At 40.0% G+C, this 22114-nt stretch overlaps 1 protein-coding gene across 2 annotated transcripts in view; it reads right to left on the bottom strand.

The window, feature by feature from the left end:
* Nucleotides 1-22114, bottom strand: part of PTPRK (protein tyrosine phosphatase receptor type K) — a gene marked incomplete at both ends in the record, with an annotated part of 423191 nt that overhangs the window by 273426 nt on the left and 127651 nt on the right. For both annotated transcript variants that reach the window (XM_082481081.1, XM_082481082.1), the window contains one exon: nt 4268-4539. In XM_082481081.1, coding sequence (XP_082337207.1) covers nt 4268-4539 — 272 coding nt within the window. The remainder of the gene's footprint in view (nt 1-4267; nt 4540-22114) is intronic.

Here is a 22114-nt window from a genome sequence, read left to right as displayed (position 1 = left end):
ACGCAGTTCACACAGTTTGTATGTACCTCTGTACTTTCCACCAGCAGTTCACTTGCTGCTTTCCTTTCTTAACATTATCAATGGACCAAATCAGATCTAGTCCTCTGCTTTCCCAAACTTTTCTGCATGCAGCTTGTTTACAGTCTCACGTATCTACACGTTTAGAATAGCGATCTGATACCCAAAAACGCCAACAAATTCTGTTTCACAAGACATCTGTTTCCTTCCTTATCTGGCATATGGTCCAACTGTACATACCATTAGTGAATCTTCAATCAGTCTACCATCCTCCTGTTATACGTCTATTACAGTTTCAAGACCTTTTAAGATCATAAAGGAAAATAACTTTCCAAGATCTTTGAGCAATGTAAACTTTTATCAATCCTGTAAATCTTCAATACTAAAATAAAGAACAGATTCATTATCCAAATCAGGATTCACCATTCAGCTAGAAAATTATGTGGCTTTCTAGAGTTTTCCTGCACTTTTTTAAATGGTCATACATCATAAGTCATCCTGAACTGATAAAATAACTTCTGCTTGGTGCAGTTCAGTATTTTTACTTTGCTAGCTTTACTTTCAAGTGTAACCATCACTCCCATCAAGCCGCTGATCTTAGCCAGCCTCTTTGTTGAACTAAAGCACCGTTACTGTATAATGAAGTTTTAAAGAACCCTAAAGGAACCAAATAATTCAGTTTTTTTTACAAGGTCAAGATTTATCGTTCCAAGTCAAAAGAGTTTCTTTATCAGTTTCTGATCTAAGGTTACATAACCCAGAGAGATGTAATATAAAACCAAAACCTGAAAGCCCGTGGTTCACATTGCAAAGTGGACCTCACGTGATTGAGCAAGGATGTGACACAGTGGGAGCAAAAGAAATTTGCTGCAGGGGGGACACAAAAAACAGGAATAAGGGACTTTTGGGAGACAGTGTTTGAAAACAAACAAATAAACACCAAACACAAATTCAAAAGGATGACATAGGTAGCAAGGGAAGAGAAGTGGAAATTGACTGTGAGAAGCAGAAGAGACAGCCCTCAGCAGTTGGATAATTCCTACTGTGCAAAGCAGGAGAGAACTTGGGGAAAGGAACAGAGGCTTTAGACAAAACAATGCATCCAGACAGAAATAAACATCTCAACTAAAATAAATTAATGAGTTACAGTACCAACCAGAACAGACAACAGGGAAACAAAACTCCCAGACAGTTACAAAGTTTAAGCAACAAAAATCCCCAAATATTTTTCCTTTGAAGAAACCTCGAGGCAGGCCAAAGGTGGCATATTTTCAATGGAGTGATTAAAAAAAAAAAAAAAATTCCAGAACTAACAAGGATCAAAACCAAATATTATCCTTGATCCTCAGAGGATTCTGTAATCAAACCCTTTTCCTCAACAGTTCATCCACATGTTAAAGAAGCAGAACAGAAGACACAGATGCCTTGCTAGCAGGAGAGAGAAGACAGATCGGATCATTATAGGACTGCCAAAACTCCCCAAGTGCAAAATATGACAACTGAAGAATTACAGGCCCCATGCTTGGAGAAACCCACGGGAATGGTTCTAACATTAGAATTTCCACGTCATATACAATCTAGACACTAAATCATTGCAAAAAACCACCATGGACTAAGAGGAATATAGAAAGGCACTACTTCGGCTCTTAAGCTCAAATTTCTTGAGCCACAAATAGGCTCAAGACTGGAAGTGTATTCCGGGGGAGGTATGACCACAAGTTTGTCCTGTTCATGAACTCTTCTTTAAGCTTCCACTGTTATCTGTCATCAGAGACAGGATACGAAGCTAAACAAAAATTCGGTTTGATCCAGTAAAGCTATTATAATAAACTGTACTATGTTTTGTCAGAAAATAAATAAATAACATATATAAAAATTGCTCAACAGAATATGGTTAAATAAAGGCAAGTAAATGGATCATTTAAAACAAAAACAAAAAAATCCCATAAGTAAAAGCAAACGTTAAGTCCATCCAAAAATGCATAAGCTGTATCTATACTGTGTACTAGAGCGACATGCAAAGACGCTCTGCTAGTTTTGAACAGGAAGCAATAAAGCTTCAGAGAACAGCAATGCTGTTTACGAGCTAATTAGCCTAGGTGCAGCACTTCATTCGTACTATTAACACGGCCATCCTGCTAACTTCCAAGCCGCCGCAGAAGACTTCCTTATAACGTAGCCTGTGCTATTCAGCCCCTGCTAATCTCTACTCTCTTCCCTCACTTAAAAGTGAAGGAAACGGCAATGAAGTTGACCTGATTAACAAAGTACATGCAAACAGTTGCGCTCCACAGTGATCTTCAGCAGTGACCTTGCTTGTACAGGCAGGGATCCAATTCCCAGTTTAGTAAAGAACCACTTCCATCTCGTTATAAAAACCAGGACGCATTTCCCTCACTGCTAGCTAAACTCATCGACAAACAGGTGGATCAAAGTGCCAAAGTCATGAGCTAGAGCGCTACAGAAAAGAACTCCTATGAGAAAAATGAAAAAAGATTTCCATGCTGAAGAATAACTCAACTCAAAACTAACATTAAGAAAGAAAAAAAAAAAAAAAAAGAGGGAACAATGAAGAGCGATGTTGACTTTGAGACCTCAAAGGACCACTTAAAACCACAAAAATACCAATCCTGTTTGTGCAAACACGGAGGCATGCACGGACAGCATGCAGATTTCCCCTCCTGTTCATGAAAGCAATTGTGCGAGTTGTACACAAATCACAGCAGGCTGCATTAATAGTTCTCCAGTCCTACTCCAGATTTATTTTTAATTTTAAAATAAACTGTGTTACACATGATTTCAATATTCTGCTAGATGACCAAGCAAGGGAAAGAATGAATTTAAGCACAGTCTATAGAGAGATAATGTGAAGGCTATAACATAAGTGAAAAATGGCCATGTTGCTAAGATAAGGCCCCAACCACCAATCTCGTTGTCAAGCCTGGCCATCTGTCAGCAGAAACCTAATTTACTGCATATAATACTGCTATACTTGATTACTACTATACTGCTATAAAAGGCTCCTGTTTTTTTTTTAAGCACACCAAAAGCTACTTTCTAGCAACATAAAAGGGTTAATAAACCACCTCCTCAGAAGCCAAGCTTTATGAAACCAAGTTTCAGAACTTTAAATCAAATTTCACCCAGTTTCAATGTCACTGATGGATTAAATTTCTTTATAAATAAAATATTAAAAACAAGGAAACAAAAACTGAAGAAAAACACAAAATGATAGTAAATTACACCGGTTTCAACCTATAAGTAAGGCTGCTTACAGTGATGCTTTTTTTTTTTTTTTAATGGAGATTGTTTTGATGGTGGGCAATCGCAAAGAACTTTTTAAAAGGAACTTTAGGAGACATTCCTACAATACAATCATTTTTTCAAGAAAACCTCATTAATAAAGAGGTCACCGAGTCATTCGATAACCAGTCTGGACATCCAAACTGTTTGCAAGAGCCCTAACGACTTGAAGCATCCTTAGACGAGGGCCTGTAAGCACTGCATACGACGACGACATAACACCTCATGGTGTAACAACTCAGATAAGTGCACCTAATCCAACTCTTCCACTCCTACACGCCAGGACAAAAATGCCTGTGTATGAGATTCATCCTTCATATCAAATACCTACCGAGCGAAACAGCTGCAGGTACTTTCTCAGGTTAATCAAACAAATCAAATAACAGCATCTAGTAATAACACGATGATTTTTCTCTCTAAACAACAGCCCTACGCTGCAGGTGGTTTTGTCCCATAGCGAGCAAACAGGAGAAAAACACATCCTGAGCAGCTGCTCATTAGGTGAGCACCGTTCTGCCTGCACAGCAAATGAAGCAAATGTCATATGGACAAAAAAAGCCCCACAGTTTACGGTCACATAATTAGACACAGTAACACGGGCATGTTCAAAAGAGGAGGGAAGACAGGTACAAATTACAATTGCACAGGCAATTTATTTCTGGCTGTTTATAATTTTTGATGTTCCCGGACTTTAATTGTACCATTTCTTTTAATGAGGCTTGTTTCCAGGTTACTTTTTTCCTATTATACAATAACAGATAACTTTGAATGATCACCTCTTTTAAGAAATACCCATCCTCAAATAATTAGTTCTTCTGAATGAAACACTTAAATATATTTAAGGACACTGGGAAAATACTCTATAAGAACAGACCAAAACGAACACAAACTGTATAGGATGTCACTGTAAACGTTATATAGTGGTGAGAATTTACTGCAAGCTTACCTGATACTCGTTGGGCCAGAAGGTGCTGACAGCCAACTCTGCTCGAAGCCAGTCTTTGCCAGTGGAGCCAGTGACATTCCAGATGGGATTAGCCAGCGGCCCTTTGTTCACCCTAACCAGGATGTTCAGAGTGCCTGGGTTTGCTCCGTTCTTGCTGTATAGAAGGTAGCTGAAATCGATGCAGTGAGTATCGTTTTCTTTCATCGTTGGAAGCTGGAGTCGAGTCTTTTCTCCGGGGTCGTGGTCTGAGGAAATCACGATCATGTATGATCCTAAAGAAGGCGGGAGCGGGAGAGGAAAAAAAAACAAAATAGGAGTAAGGAAAAACGGAAGTGCCAAGAAACTGAGCGCTCACTGTGAAAAGGATGGAATGCATAGGTTTTCATATCCCAAAAATCTCAAAATTCAGGTAGCAAGGAATCCAGCAAGGTATAAAATGCCTAGAAACACCACTGAAGCGGTATCTACAGAACACATTACATGTCTCTGAGGACCTATCTAGATGCTTCCACCTACAAACTTTTCTCTCTCCTGTTTTAGGATCAGACAATTAGAGATAGGATCACAGATTGACTGAATAAAAATAATGAGAGGAGCAAAGGATCATCATTATTCTGAGGTCACTGAGGCCAAAATTCTCTCAGCTTGCTCCACAGGTTTCCTGAAAATGAAAAATACGGAATAATAAGGTCCACATCCCTCAATGCAGCTTTATCACGCCTTTCTCTACCTGGAAAGAGGGGCAGACTTGACTTTTAGATACTTTAGCAATAGAAATAGCTCATCTAGGACACCAAGCCACATTTATCCTGAAAAGGTGGGTTTGCAGCTCCGTTTGCCAATAGATTTGAGGGGATAACGGAAGTTTCTATAGCTGGAAGGGAGCCCATCTTGTAAACTTATTTTAAAAGTACACAGAACAAGCTGAGACTGTCTAGCTACAAAGGCAGAAAGTGGAAATCAGATGTTTAAACAGGTTATACAGGACATAATGTTGAAAAAGCTTGTCCTAGTGTTCTGCAGAATGGAGAGTAAAGACAGTGCCACCATCTATCCTAGCCCTAGAGCAGCCCCATTTCTTCAAGAGCAACAACTCCATACCAGGTACTATCTAGTGAACCCTACAGAACAAAGCTTCTGAGACACCACCCGCCATGGAAAACTTCACAACCAAGTGAGAAAATCCAACTCGGCATACATTCTGAATCCTTGCTGCAGGGAAGTTTCTTAACCTGAACTTACCTACCCTCCCTACTTAATGATTCCAGAAGCTTCACACTGACAGATTTTCCTTCTACCTGTAGTTTTAAAACCCACCATAATAAAGAGCCCTTCTTCCTGAAGAAGGCTCAAATGAAGTCCATCAAAAATACAGTCCATCAAAAACACTGTCCATCAAAATATTATAGATTGCAAGCACTTGTCCAAATGAGTAGCCCCATAGAATTCCTGACACTATATACGTGAATGAGCATTTATTGCTGGAAAATCTTCTCTGAAGTATATGCGTGTATAAGTTATTACCATTCTGTACATCAAGCTTCACCCTCTGATTTTTAAGCAACAAGAAAATATTGTGTTCCAGTATGCCCTAAGCAGTTGTAGGGCAGGGCAGTGGATGTTGTCTACCTTGATTTCAGCAAGACTTTCGACACTGTCTCCCCTATCATCCTCATAGGCAAGCTTAGGAAGTGTGGGTTAGATGGATAGACAGTGGGGTGGATTGAAAACTGGCAAGCAGACAGAGATCAGAGGGTTGTGGTTAGTGGTGCAGAGCCTGGTTGGAGGCTTGTGACAAGTGGTGTTCCTCAGGGGTCAGTACTGGGTCCAGTCCTGTTCAATATATTCATCAATGACCTGGAGGAAGGGATAGAGTGTACCATCAGCAAGTGTGCTGATGACACAAAACTGGGAGGGGTGGCTGACACGCCAGAAGGCTGTGCTGCCATTCAGCGTGACCTGGACTGGCTGGAGAGTGGGACAGAGAGAAAACTTATGAAATTCAACAAGGGCAAGTGGAGGGGACTGCACCTGGGGAGGAATAACGCCGTGCATCAGTACAGGTTGGGGGCTGACCTCCTGGAGAGCACCTCTGCAGAGAGGGACCTGGGAGTCCTGGTGGACAACGGGAGGACCATGAGCCAGCAATGTGCCCTTGTGGCCAAGAAGGCCAATGGCATCCTGGGGTGCATCAAGAGTGTGGCCAGCAGGTCGAGGGAGGTCATCCTCCCCCTCTACTCTGCCCTGGTGAGGCCGCATCTGGAGTGTTGTGTCCAGTTCTGGGCTCCCCAGTTCGAGAAGAACAGGGAACTGCTGGAGAGGGTCCAGCAAAGGGCTGCAAAGATGATTAGAGGATGGGAACATCTTTCTTATGAGGAAAGGCTGAGGGACTTGGGTCTTTTTAGTCTGAAAAAGAGAAGACTGATGAGGGATCTTATCAATGCTTATAAATACTTAAAGGGACGGTGCCAGGTAGATGGGAACAGTCTTTTTTCAGTGGTGCCCAGTGATAGGACAAGAGGTAACGGGCACAAACTTGAACATAGGAAGTTCCATCTTAACATGAGGAGGAACTTCTTTACTTTGAGAGTGGCAGAGCACTGGCACAGGCTGCCCAGAGAGGTGGTAGAGTGTCCAACACTGGAGACATTCAAAACCTGCCTGGACACCATCCTGTGCAACATGCTGTAGGTGACCCTGCTTTGGCAGGGGATTTGGACTAGATGATCTCCAGAGCTCCCTTCCAACCCCTATCATTCTGTGATTAACCATTCTGAAAACTGATGACAAGCTGTTGCTCAGAAGATGAAAATTTATGTATAAAGATTAAGTCATCTGTGTTACATGCTAATTTACTGGCCTGTAAAGCAATCCTGTCCTTAAAAAATTGTAACAAAAGAGAAGGCAATACTATTGAATGAAAGCAGCTCTTATTAAACTACAGTGCTGAGATATGGATTTTTAATACTAATCTTAAAAAAAAAAAAAAAGGTTTAAAGAAAACTCTACTATAATGTAACATCAGCACCCAGTTAACATTTAGAGTTATATGCAGAATCCATTATTGGAAGGAACAGAGTATATGAATTGACTTCTGCAGAATTTTAAAAATGTTTCTTTCAACTTATGTCAAGATAAAACCATTGGGAGGAAATGAAAAATCACAAGCAAATTATAAGAAATTAACTGGAAGTATTTCAAGATCTTGTTCCTATACTAAGCTAATCTACTATAGCCTTTGGAAGCTTCAACATATATTTTTCTGTATATCAACACATTTTATAGTACTCTACTTTTTCAACCTCATTTTTCATCATTTAAAAATACTTAGCAGTAAATTTACATATATCTATCTACATGCGGTAGTCCTACAGCATTTTGTGAAATGCTCCAGACAGCATTCATAAACCATTTGTCACAAAGCCAAAGCATCTGTTCAGCATCTCGCAAAGTACTTCCCCTCACCCCCCTTTTTAAACTTAAGAGGCTATATCCCATGAATGTACACAACCTCACTCCCTCCTCAGCCATCCACCTACTCCAAGAAAATCAGAAGCCAATGCCAAAGTAAACTATACATCAAATTTTTATCTTTCAAAAACACAGAAAGTATTTTCTTATGCTTTTTTTAAGAAAGTCATTCTTTATTTGTAAATAAATACTATGTACTAAAATAGGACTGAAAGAATTGCGTTTTTTCCCCATTCATACGCTTGTAATATCTTAAGTCAAAACTTAAAAATTGTATGTTAAACTTCAGTTCTAGATAGTCTCTCTGCATTTTTTTTTTAAACAAGCATTTCCTTTAACATTGAAAACTGTATTTTGTAGTACAACGTATGTGGCACCAGCTGCTGTGCAATCTATTAAAACAAATGAAGCTGCATAAACATGACTAATAGAAATTAGAGAAAGAATAGTGTTTGAAACAAAAGATTTATAATTAGATGTCCAGCTATGTTTGAAGTAGCATAGTATTGATGAGAACACGTTTTAAAGTTTTCCAATTTGAAAGGTATTGGCTAATACTACACACACTACTTTTATAAAGCAATGCCCACTGGAAGAAGGGGGATGCAACCCTATGAAAATATGTGCTCAGATAATTAGCACAAAATGCCCCTTCACATGCCAAAACAAATGTATGTAATTTCATAAATGTTATTAGACATGAAGTAAAAGGATTCCATAAAACCAGTGCCAGAAGATTTTCCTTGTATTTTTAAATAATTAAGTAGCTACAGCAGAAGGGAACTGTGCTGATATGAGACAGTCATTTATAACGCTATCCAATACATGTCAAAATATATGTGAGTATTAAAAACAAGACTCTGAAAGGTAATGTACACTCCAGCGTACACTTCGATATTAGTGTACAGAGATCCCAGGCAGTCATGGGCAAACATCTGACCTGTTCTCACATACGGCTACTGCAACACTCAGCTGACCATGTAAATGGACAGGCAGCATTTATATTCATGTACAAACAATGAAACATAGGCATAACTGCATATGAAAAAACAAAACAAAAACACACACAAAGGAAAAAAATCTGTAATACTGTATTATTACCAAGTCAAAAATTCTCAATTAATAGATGTATTTAATAAAGGGATGACAAAACAGCCAAGTGGCCGCTTTGCATAGCTAACCAACTCCTTGGATTATTATTAGTGGCAATATTGGCACAGTACGAAAGCTAGAGGTCATAAGCAAAACTCAGCAAACAACTTCAAACAACAGGGAACAATTACCCAGATATTTAATATTGAACCAGAGAAATAACAAGAGGACAGGCGACCATAAGCTAAATGGTAAGATATTTTTGGACTTGGCAGAAATGCAAAGTGTAAGTGAGGGAAACGGTCACAAGCTTATTAATCCCCAAGATCAACTATCTAATTGATATTTTCGGTGAGAATTTAGAGCAACTGTTAGAGCTAACTATTCACAACGGTGCTCCAGGCCGGAGCAGGGGAACAAGGTGAGGAGGAAGGAGCAGCAGAGACCAAGTGCTGTGGACTGACTGCAGCCCCTGGCCCCCATCCCCCTGCCTTGGTGCTTGTGGTGGGGAATTAAGCTAATTTTTCCCCAAGTTTTGCGCGTGACTGTCAGTAGTTGTGATTTCCCAAAGAAGCGATTTCCCTGTCCTTGTCTCAACCTGTGAGCTTTTTCATCGTATTTTCTCCCCTTGTGCTGTTGAAGAAGGGAGTGAAGGAGCGGCTGGATGGGGGTCCGGCCAAGGTCAACTCACCACAGTTGCTAAAAAGGTAAATAGTAGAAGTTGGATTAAACTGCAGTTAGCTACTGCATACACTAGCTGCTTTATTAAGTCCTAGTGGAGCCTGGCGGTGTGACTTTTGGCATTGTTAGTGGCCTAACAGATCAAGAACAAGCAGATGTAAAACACTACATACACCTACTTCCCCTGCAGACAAGAAAGAAAAAAAAAAAAAAAAAAAAAAAAATACAAAACTGACGTGTGCTCCGTTTCCACTAAGATTTTTCAATAAGGGAGTTGCAAGTGAGTTGCCTCATTAAAAGCCAAATTATTTTTTTAAAAATTAAAAATCTGTGTTTTGGGCAATGAAGAAAGAGAAACTTGAAAGAGCAAAAGTTTGTTTTTTTTTTGTTTTGGTTTGGTTTTTTTGTTTTTTCTTCTTACAAGACAGAAAGAATAGATTTCATCTTTGGATGATGCTCTAAGGAATAAGAGGTGAAAAGTATCCAAAGTCATCATTTACACCTGGACAAAGAGCCATTGCTCTTAACTATTCCTTTCACTGTCTATTTTTCACTGTGCCCAAGTGCAAAGTCCTTAGTTACTCTGGCAGTAAGGCCGTTACAAAATACATCACAACTCATCAGTTACATTTCTCTTGAAACATGTAGTTTGGCATTGATTTTGCTTCTCCCTCCCCTTCAGTAATTCCCAAAAGTCTTCCCCATCCTTGCAAGTTTACAATCTTTAAAACATGAAGCGTTATTTTTCCTGTTCATACATAGTTTATATTTCTCCAAATCAAACTGCACCCTCCCATTTTTGCTCCTCTTCTCTGAAGTCCCTTTCTATTTATTTGCCAGTTAATACTTCCTAATGTTATTCCTGATGTAAAAGGTCAATCCAATTCTTTCCTGCACAGAATAGAAACATGAGAGTATGAAACAACTAAATAGCACTGCCTCCTAAGCCTTCACCCAGCTCACGTCAAGAATTCAGCGTTAGAACCTGACTTTCGGGAAGATGTTGATGACTATTCAGCACTTATTCATCAACTCGCTAAAAAACATCTACATAGATATGGAGTAAGAGACATCAGACTTTTCCTTTGCTGTCTTATTAAATATAGCCGTGTGTTCCTCATAGCTTTCACTATGCTTTGTTTATTTTGATAAGCATTGAACTTGATGTCCTAGCTCAGTGGCAAGGACAGATCATTTCAGAATAAATTAATTCCTTAACTAATTACCTGTGAAAAGCCTTAGCTTTTATCCCCTACTGAAAACCAAGCTTTCTTATCATCTACTAGTTAATTGCAGGTAAGAAATCATGCTAACATTAAAAAAAAAAAAAAAATCCTTAACTGAAATATCCCTGCTGTAATACACCAATGTGGCAGATCAGTTTCCTGATCAAATTATTTTCTCTCACTTCCTTGCTCCCTGAAAAACGGGTTTCTATTTGAAGTGTGAAACTTGTAATTTTCAGCAGGTTAGTCTTCCACTCCTGCATGTCCTCCTTCCTTCAAACAAGTACTAACTACCAAACCATCTCCATTTCAAGGTCACACTGTGGTAACTTCTCCACCTGCTACTGGGCTCCTTCAGTTACTAGGACACCATTATGTCACCTTCAGGTGAAAAAAAAAATAATTCAGAAAGTTCTCAATTTCGTATGCAACTAGATTTATGGGTACAGAAGTGGATTCAACTTTGCAGTTTGCTGATGGGGAAAAAAACCACTGATATACTTCCCACTGTAGTAGGGAGTAAGGTGAAGATGCTTAAATAGATTCACGGAAAATGATCTGGTAAAAAGAAGTCTTTCCCATGAAGTTAAAAGGTGGAAAGTCAAGGTACTTAAGCGCATTATCCTAAAGCTCAGGACTAGGTAACCTTTTTATTTCATTTTTTTTAAATAGCTACTATATAACATTATAGTCTGCAATTACGTTTCGGGCAAACATTATAAGAGACAGTGGGCAATCAACTGACTTTGGAAGGAAGGGCAGGCCACCCAGGAGGACTACAAAGAGGTAGTGAAGCAATGTAGGGAAAAAATCAGAAGGGCCAAAGCTCAGCTAGAGCTAAACCTGGCTTCTGTTGTCAAGGACAACAAAAAAAGTTTCTATAAATATATTAGCGATAAAAAGAGGACCAAGGATAATATCTGTCCTCTAGTAGATGGGGCTGGTAACGTAGTAACCAAGGATGAGGAAAAGGCTGAGGTACTTAATGCCGTCTTTGCCTCAGTCTTCAGCAGTAGGACCAGTTGTTCCTTGAATTCCCCGACCCCTGAGCTAGAATACAGGGATGGGGAGCAGAATGAAGCCCCTGTAATCCAAAGGGAAATGGTGAGGGACCTGCTTCAGCACCTGGAGGTGCACAAATCTATGGGGACGGATGGGATCCATCCAAGAGTACTGAAGAAGCTGGCGGAAGTGCTCACCGGCCCACTGTGCATCATTTATGAACAGTCCTGGATAACCGGGGAGGTCCCAGCTGACTGGAGGTTGGCAAATGTGACACCCATCCATAAGAAGGGCCAGAAGGAGGATCCAGGGAACTACAGGCCAGTCAGTCTGACATCGGTGCCTGGGAAGGTCATGGAGCAGATCATCCTCAGTGCCATCACACGGTACATGCAAGAGAACAGGGTGATCAGGCCCAGTCAGCATGGGTTTGCGAAAGGCAGGTCATGCCTGACAAACCTGATCTCCTTCTATGACAAGGTGACCCACTTGATGGACGAGGGAAAAGCTGTGGATGTTATCTACCTGGATTTTTGCAAGGCTTTTGACACCGTTTCCCTTAGCATTCTCCTGGAGAAACTGGCTGCTCATGGCCTGGACAGGTATACTCTTCGCTGGGTAAAAAACTGGCTGGATGGCCGTGTCCAGAGAGTGGTGGTAAATGGAGTTAAATCCAGTTGGTGTCCAGTCACGAGTGGTGTCCCCCAGGGATCGGTGCTGGGGCCCGTTCTCTTTAATATCTTTATCAACAATCTGGATGAGGGGATCGAATGCACCCTCAGTAAGTTCGCAGACGACACTAAACTAGGGGGGCGTGTTGATCTGCTTGAGGGTAGATTGGCTCTGCAGAGGGATCTGGACAGGCTGGACAGATGGGCTGAGGCCAATGGTATGAGGTTCAACAAGGCCAAGTGTCGGGTCCTGCACTTGGGTCACAACAACCCCATGCAGCGCTACAGACTGGGGGCGGAGTGGCTCGAAAGCTGCCTGGCAGAAAAGGACCTGGGGGTGTTGGTGGACAGCCGGCTGAGCATGAGCCAGCAGTGTGCCCAGGCAGCCAAGAAGGCCAACACCATCCTGGCCTGCATCAGGAATAGTGTGGTGAGCCGGACTAGGGAAGTAATCATCCCCCTGTACTCGGCACTGGTGAGGCCTCACCTCGAGTACTGTGTTCAGTTTTGGGCCCCTCACTACAAGAAGGACACTGAGGTGTTGGAGCGTGTCCAGAGAAGGGCTACAAAGCTGGTGAAGGGTCTGGAGGACAAACCTTATGAGGAACAACTGAGGGATCTGGGGTTGTTTAGCCTGGAGAAGAGGAGGCTGAGGGGAGACCTTATCACCCTCTACAACTACCTGAAAGGAGGTTTTAGAGAGATGGGAGCTGACCTCTTCTCCCTGGCGACAAGTGATAGGACAAGAGGAAACGGGTTCAAGTTATGTCAGGGCAGGTTTAGATTGGATATTAGGAAGCATTTTTTCACTGAAAGGGTTATTAAACATTGGAATAAGTTGCCCAGAGAGGTGGTGGATTCACCACCCTGGAGGTGTTTAAGAAAAGGGTAGATGAGGTGCTTAGGGACATGGTTTAGAAGTGGTGGTGTTTTTATCAGGGTAGGTTAATGGTTGGACTTGATGATCTTAAAGGTCCCTTCCAACCTCACTGATTCTATGATTCTATGACAGTGAAATAGAGAAACAGGCTTGCAATTGGAAGTGCACTGCAAACAGAAGTAGTTCAGGAAAGTATATATTAATTCATGGAAAACTTACATTTCCCACAAACTAGTATTTTTGCTTATTTTGTTCTTCAGAGTAATATCCCTGTGATCTTTTCAGAGGGCCCTTTACATGTATTTCTATAATTTGCAAGAAGGGAAAAAGTAAAGGCTAATGATAAAACCTCAAAAACTATGAACTTTTCCTTCATGCAGGAAGGATATTCTTTCCAAAAGGAAAAAAAAAAGCACAAACCAAAGCAAATGAATAAATCAAATATTCTCCAGCTAAACCTCCATCTGCTTGGGTTTAAAAAGCCTCAAACCATTATAGCCTCCTCTTCCTCTTTTCTCCTTTCATTACCCAACACATGGCGAATATCTACCACCCTAGGACAGGGAAAAACCACTATTAAAGAAATTAAGAAGAAAAATTAGACATGATATCAAGCTTTCAGATATTAATGCCCTGCCCCATCAGTTCAGTTTCATATCTTAAGGAGTATATCTATAAATAAATGTAAGACCACTATAATCCCACTTAAAATACATTACTTGATACACACAAAATCACACAAAATATGTAATATCAAGCTAGCCTGATTTGCCTGTCAGTCAGCTGCTTTCATTAATAATAACGTTATTGCTGTAAACAAGAGTTCTCCAAAATTTCTTTAAATGGTTATGATTCAGAGTTATCTTTCCACACACTTCACTCGCTTGCAGTACTATTCCCTACACAAGACCTAAATTGTTGAAGGGGTGATTCAATTTCTTTACAGATTGTCAAAAATGAAAGGAGGGGGGAAATCAGGATCACCAATTTCAAAGTCATTGCATAGTTCACTGCCAACGCACCACAACTCAAATGCAAGTCAAGACAAAACTCTGAATTTACTACAAAGATTACAAGAACAACAAAAACACACAACATGAAGATGGGAAATTTTTCTGGAGAATAAGAATGCAATCGGTTATTTTTTTCTTCTGTTTCCCACAGACAACCAGTATTATTAAAATAACCAACCTGAAACAGATCATTAAGCTACACAATGTAAATAAAGGCAGAGTTCTCGCTCAATCAAACAGAAGCTCAGCCTAACGGACTGCAATAGCTCATCAATTCTGCACAGACACCGCAATTTCACATGACGAGAAAAGGTGTCCTGCCCTCCAGCCTGTACTCGATCATGCCGAAAGCACCGCTCTACAGCAAGGTCATGTAACTGGGATTCCCCCATTTTCCACACCCACAGAGTTAAAGCAAGGACAGGGGGCAGCTTGACAAGGCAGCACAGGGTAGGACCGATCCAGGCAAGGTCAATCAAAGCAGCACCAGGTCAGCCGCAGAATTAGTATCACGGGCCCCACGACACTTTACCTGCGTTCACACCTATGATACTGCTATCCCTCATGAGTGGTATCTTCCATAACAACAAGAAAATGTTGGCCAAGTAAAAAGTGAGGGGGGGGAAGACAGACACCCCTCCTCCCCCCATGTTGCAAAGGTATGCCAGTATTTGGAGCAAAGTTTATGAAGAAGTTTTGACTGAAAAATCATTTGTCAGGCTATAAGCAGCTGTAAAAGTTCTGTTCCCCTTATCAACATTTCACATATGAATAAACATGAAAAATATACACTTTTGAAGTGTTTCAATTCCTAGTTTTCTCACTCATAACACCAGCTTCCTGTGGATTTGTTTGTACTGATGCAGGGAAAGAAAACACGATGAGATACCAGTTTCTGAGGTATGATAATTTAAGTCTTTTCACCCTGCCTTTTCTTGTGATGGATCTTTAGCAAATGCATAGGCTTTAAGCACTCCAAAATCTGAGACAGAAAAATGTCAGCAACTGAAATTTGTAACAGGAGCTTGCAGTGTCTGTACAAAAGAGGATTTATCTTACGATGTGCTCCTTTGAACAGTCTCATCCAACAAAGCATTCAGAAAATGACATTTGATACGATGCATCAGGCAAGCTTATGAAAGGGCAATGTTACTGAACAGTAAGCTGCATTTAAGGAACCGAAAGGCACATGGAATAGTTTTATATTTATTTGGGAATTAAGCGAGCCACTCGGTCATGAATTTGTAACACCAGTGCCCGTGAATGGATGGCTAAGATGAAAGTAACAACAGCTCCGAGTTCTCTGAAATTCTGTTGTAAAGCCATAAATAACCCACAGGCGGTGGAACGGTGACCGTGGGATGCTCCTCAGTCACCCAGGGGCTGATCTGGCTGCCCAACAAGCAGCCTACATTAGTCAGCTACCTGTCTGGAAGAAAATGTACTTTCTAAGCAAGAAATGCTCAAATCGAGAGTAATATCAACTGAGTATGAAGTTATCTGATCGGGATATCAAATAACTGGGTACCATTCACGCCTGCACAGCCAGAAGCCAGTGAGGTGTTCCAAGGTGCAGCTCCTCCCACAGCGGGAGCTGACGCTGCCAAACCTCAAGGCATCCTGCACCTCTTGGGGAAAATTCCGTCCTGCAAAGACACAGACACCTACAAACAGTTGCAACAACTTCACTGTATGAAATACAGGGGCAGCAAAGAGTTGAAATCCATTTTGCTTCACCGTTGCTGTAAACTGCTCCGATATTACTTGGCTGGATAAGATGAGCAGTAACGCACAAACAGGCATCTCCCCGAGCATTAGTTTTGTTCCACCCATTTTTGTGGCAGACGTTGCAGGATGAACGACTGGTGTTGGCCATTCTACATCCACCTATAGGACTATGATGACACAGTATCACCAGTACTGCTGAACATAAACTGAACACCCACAGAGACTCTAAAGCCAAAGGGCGTTCAGATTTTTTCAATTGTTGCTTATGAAGAGACACGCTTTTCTTTACTGAGAAGGTTACAAGCAGGCAGAGATCAAGTTATCTATTTCATCTGCTGGGTATTATTTATTTGGAAAGAAATTAAAGCGAAATTTGAAGATATTAAAAGTTTCTCAGGCAGTCTCATAGAAAAAGTGAGCGCTGAGCATTTGTGTGGGTCTTTGGTGTACTGCGCGTTTGCTGCAGTGCACAAAAACGAGTTCACAGAGAATTCACAAATGTCAGCAGAGGTGACATGAAAGTTCGCTGCTGCTGAAACACACAGGGCTTTTCCTCCCAGCACACAGATATACCCCATCTCCTCTTCCACCTGTGCTCATCGAACCCTTGCATGAGCCAAATCAACACCCAAATCCATCAAAAAACCACCCAGGTCCCCCGTCCCCCTCTTGAGAGAGGCAAGGGGACGGCAAAGTTTGATTTCTTCCCAGGTGAGGGAGATGAACTGACTCCTGGAGTGGCCCAAAAAGCACCAGAGCCAGGTTAAGATAGGAGGGGAAACTGAAGCTGTAATACATACATAGATAACTGTTACTGGTTTCCCCAGGGGAAAGAAAAAAAAAAAAAAAAAAAAAAAACAAAAACAAAAAACACACACACACCAAACAATTTTAGTTAGAAGTAACTTCTTTCAAGTAGCTGGAAATTTTTTGAGAATGACTGCTCAAAAAATAGCTTTAGGATTATTTTCGTTGCCAACTAAAAAAAAAATCCTGCAAATTCTTTAGGGTTTTTTTTCCCTTCCTAAGTACTAAGTGGCAGTTAGATTTTAACTGAATGGGAAAATATAATTTTTGAAGCAGCATTCATATTCAGAGTGTCCTTAACACACTAATCATTTCTCCAAAAGCGACAGTATTTAAAGTACACTGAGAAGATACTTATTCCTATCAATTTAAGACACTGAAATTGAAAAGAGAAATTAAACTGGTCATTCCCTGGATGAGTATGTGACAGCACAAAATAAAAATTAACAATCTGCTGAGAATACCATTCCCAAGGATCACGAACAGTTAAATAAAGGCTCAAATGCCATAATCATTACCATATGCAACAGCAGATTACAATTGGTATTACAGACCTTTCAGAAGAGGAAATTATATGCCCTCTATTTCTTGATAGAAGTCTTAAAATTTATTTAAAGCATGGGCGGTTTATAAAATAGTTTCATTAAACTTGGTTTTTTTTTTTTGATAACTGGAAGAATATTCATTCCTTTATTTTGGACCACTTTTTCTTGGCACCAAATAATAATTTTTCCTGCTATGAAAACAATTTTCATCAGAACATTGCTTTATGCAACAGCAACCTGAAGAATCATCTTTTACTTTCAGATTTTATTCCTTTTACAGGTGTAGGACGTACACTTAAGGAGCTGTATATCCCCTTGCTTAAATGCACAACATGAATTAAGAAGCAATTACTGATAAGAGATACCACTGATAAGAGTTTTGAAAAACATTATAGAATGCTATTTAAATAATGGAAATAATACTTACCAACACATTCAGAACATAGATCTAATAGCAAATTGTTACCTCTTCTTCAAAATATCACCCGTCCACCCCTCTGAAGTACGTACCTTACTTTGTTCACGCTCCAGTTGAGAATAACCAGGACTCATGTCTTTATAAATACAACTGTAGTACTATTTAGTGAACTTAAGTACTTGCTTAAAGAAAAAAAAAAAAAAAAAATTGAAACCTTGAAGTTTATTATTTCCAAGGAAGTCTTCAATTTGTCTTCAGACCATCAACTACACATTGTTATGCATATTTGTAAAATAAAATGTTACGCAATTTAACAAGTGTGGTACATTAACACTGAATGCCCTGTAAAGCTCTGAACTTTACAGAGATGGAAAGGAAATGGATTTAAAAAAAAAAAAAAAAAAAAAAAAAAAAAAGAACCACTACAACAGCTACTTCTGGAATTCCTCTTAATTTCCAGTTACTGACTGCGATGCTGATCTTGCAAGCGCAAACAGCCCTATAATGCATGTCCGTGATAACCATAATAAATAACTCATCACCACCTAAAGAGAACAGCCAAAATCCACAGATCCTATCTATCCAAAAAAAATACATTGGGAAATCCTATCCAAGAATATCAGGATTCATAATCCATCATATTAAATACCATGGAAACAAGATTAAAAACCCTAAACATCTGCTGTGCACCAGAAAGACTTCATACAGGCAATAAAAACAACAAAAACAGTCAGACAAAAACCCCACGGTTGAAGCATTTCTCTTAGTACTCCTGGGAGGCTTAGAAAATACATTAAAAACTTAAGTTCAGAAATTAGAATTCCTTTCTCTCCTAGATGCTGGAGCTCACTGTTACAACAGCCACATGGGTTTTATGGCGTGTGACAACTCTCGTCACGCTTCACCTCTTGCTAACAGCCCTCCATTCCACAGACATCAACTACTCTTCTCTCCCAAATACTTAAACTGATTAGCATTATTAATACATTACATCCAGAGTAACGGCTATAACCTGCACTTAGTTTGATGTCTGCTGCATCTCCATCGGGCATGATGGAGGCTAGGATGCCTGAGAGGTCATCATATTTTCCATCTGAATTAGCTCTTTTAAAATAAATGAATAGATAAATAAATAAATAAGCTTTCCCTATAAACCCTTGCCTCTCAAATTATATTAGCAGCTCAATTGGCTTTACACTCTAGTACACACCGTCTTTCTTCTACAGGGAAATACTTTTGAGATGGATTGCAACAACCCTATCTATTATAAAAATCACTCATGCTAACATACTAGCTTTTTTTTTTTTTTATACTGTTTTGAGAGAAATAATTGGGCTCGGTGTTCAGCAATGGGAAGAACAGCAAGGAGAAAGACTGCATATAAACTAGTACTGCGGTTGTAGAGAAAACTGGAAGTTCGCAGCTATTAATGGGGTTTGGTGGTTTTTGTTGTTATTTGGGGGATTTTTGTTTTGTTCTCGGAAAACATCTCAGTTTATGAAGATCAGCATCTTTCCTCTTGACACCACACTTTCCAATTAATAAAAATTTGAAATAGCTTTTCCTTCCAAATAGCTAGTTTATACATGCTAATGCTATTTAAATCCTTCTTTATTCTGAATACTGAAGTTCAATGCCACACTAAGCATATTCATCCAAGCCCATAAAACATTCCTCTACCTGCACGAGGTTACCAGCTAATGCTTGGCACCAACTCATGTGATTAACCTAAAGTTCGAGCAAAATACAAAACTGAGAAATCTACCAAAGGACATGCCATATGACAGAGAAGAACCTCATCTCCATTTCAGAACACTTGTGAACTTTTACCACTAATATTCATTAGTCAAACATTGTATTTAATTATTAGGACTGCGAATTGAACCCATGTTCCAAATGTAATTTCATGCAAATTTCTTCTGTGATTGAGTTAATTCACGTTTTGGTTTCTCCAATGACAGAGTACAGATACCAGAGTACCAAGTCATTCAAAGAGCTATTTAATTTTCTTTTCTTTTTTAAACTACAATTAAGCTTTTAAGTTTTTGCACTTATACTTCCTAGGGGAATGTATAATTTATCCTGAACTAAGAGTATAATTTCAGTATCTAAAACTTTTCCTTCAAAATTAGAATTTGCTCAAACCATAAAGGAAATCTGAAGTTGTTAACAACTATGACTCCTAATACTGCCTTCTGAATGTTCTGAATGTCCAAATAAGATACTCAGTCAAGTGTCAAGAAGTATCTTAGAAAACGAAGAGAGATTAATTGTACAGTATTGTCTTCTAACACTGAACTTTTTTAAAAAAATATCTGTTTCCATGAAGGGAATATCAAACAAATTTAGAAAACAAGCACAACGTTTAATCATAACAAAGTAGTTTCTAAAAAAAAGGTTTGTTTCTTTTAAAAAGATAAAATATTTATTTACTCTTACACTTTACCAATCAATCCTCTTAAGACTGATCAAGGGCTAACCAGAATCTTCCTTATACAGAATGGAAATCCACAACAAATAGGGAAAGAAAAGGAATTTAGACACTTCCCAATAAAGATAGATAAAAATAGGCAATAAAGGCTGTGTATTGTTACCTGACAGGTTCTCTTCTCACATACAGAAGACAAAACTTTTCCTGGCATTTATGCCCATAGAGGCATTTTGGAGGGAAAACTGTGACAGTAGATAGCAGAACATTTACGACTCTGGTAAGAGACAGCTACTAAGCACTCAATTCCAGAATTCAATTAACTTTTTAGCTAATCACCAACCTGAATCTCTTATTGCAATTTAAGATTATTACTGCTTAACCTACCACCAGCCAACATGAAGACTAGGTTACCATCTTCTCAGCATCAACCTTTACTTTTTGAAAATTTCTTTTTTTTCCTCTTGTAGTAAAGACAATCCTAATTTCTTCAGTCTTTCTGGAGAGGATATGCTGCTGTCTACCCTTCTGTCATTTCTGCTGCTTTCCTCTGAGCTGTCCCAGAATGGGAATTTTCCTTCCACACCCCAAACTAAGTACAAGTACCTATTCTTCTAAGCACACTAAGGAGAAAAAAAAAAGGCTATTTTATGTAGTTTTATAAAGAATAAATGGCCACCTTTTTCAAAACAGCATAACAATGTGGACTTACATTTAATTAGTAATTCACAGCAACCACAAAAACCATTTGTGTGGATCTGCTACTTCATCTTGCACTCATGCTGCTGACCAGTCTACCCAAGTGTCATTGCAAGCCTATTCAGTTTCATCAAATCATTTAACTTTCATTATTTTTCAATTCTTCTTCATTATTAGTACTGCAATCCACCATAATAATTTTGAACCCCAGCTTACCCTCAAATAGGCTTGCAGGCTCATAACTCGGGTATCCTTATAAAGTTTAAAGGACACTTCTTGTTCCATCGTCCATGGCACTAATGAAAACATTGAGAACAATCGGATGCTATCAGCATTTTCCAAGCAACTCTTCCTCCTACTGTTAAGTAGTTTCAGTTTCATCAAGACATTTCTTCCCTGAGCTTATTAGAGTAAGCATCATAGGTTAAGACATACGGTATCTACTGCTTTGCTCTCTTCTCCTTATATATTTAGAGCAATAAACTTATGCTTCCTTACATATTACAGAACTTCCTTCTCCATACTCCCTAGGCATGTGTACCTTTGCTCACTACCACATAAAATACACTGTCTTATTGTGGGGCGGTTAAAGACTGAAGATCATCGGCTCGGCTCTACAGAAGACACTCTGTTTCAATGCCTACCCCTAGGCTGTCCACATCAATGCAGGAAGAGATACTCCCTGGCCTGCAGGGATCAGGGAGGACACCTGTCCCCTGGGCAGTCATGGGTAACTCCACCCAGACCAGGCAGGTGGCCTCCACATGCCTGGCTCACTCGCCCCTGAGCCTTATGTGTCACCTCCACAGCTCTGAGACACAACCCTCCCCCATGCCCCTCCTGGTGCTTTCTCAGTTCAAAATGCTGGTGCTGAGAAAGGGGGGAAAGGGGACCGCACTTCAGCAGCTTTTGTAGCACAATGCCAAGGCTATCGCTGCAGGCCCCAGGCTAGCCTTTTGGAAGGAGAAGGCGTGTCGAAATGCTGGCGGAAAACGTCAGGCATGAACTGGAAGAGCACAGCTTCCATGTTGCTGGCCAAGGGCAGTGCCCAGGACCGCACCTCGAGGACTTGGGGCTCAGCTAACACTGGGCCAGAACAGAGGGCTGTACAACCAGGAGCCCTGAGCATACGAGGAGATCAGACACACCAGATTTTCTTTTTACTGAACTACAGACTATAGTATGC

Source organism: Vanellus vanellus (genome assembly GCF_965231255.1).
Source record: "Vanellus vanellus genome assembly, chromosome: 3".
Lineage (NCBI taxonomy): Eukaryota > Metazoa > Chordata > Aves > Charadriiformes > Charadriidae > Vanellus > Vanellus vanellus.
The sequence above is the reverse complement of the archived record's forward strand: the minus strand, read 5'-3'. Positions and strand labels throughout refer to the sequence as shown.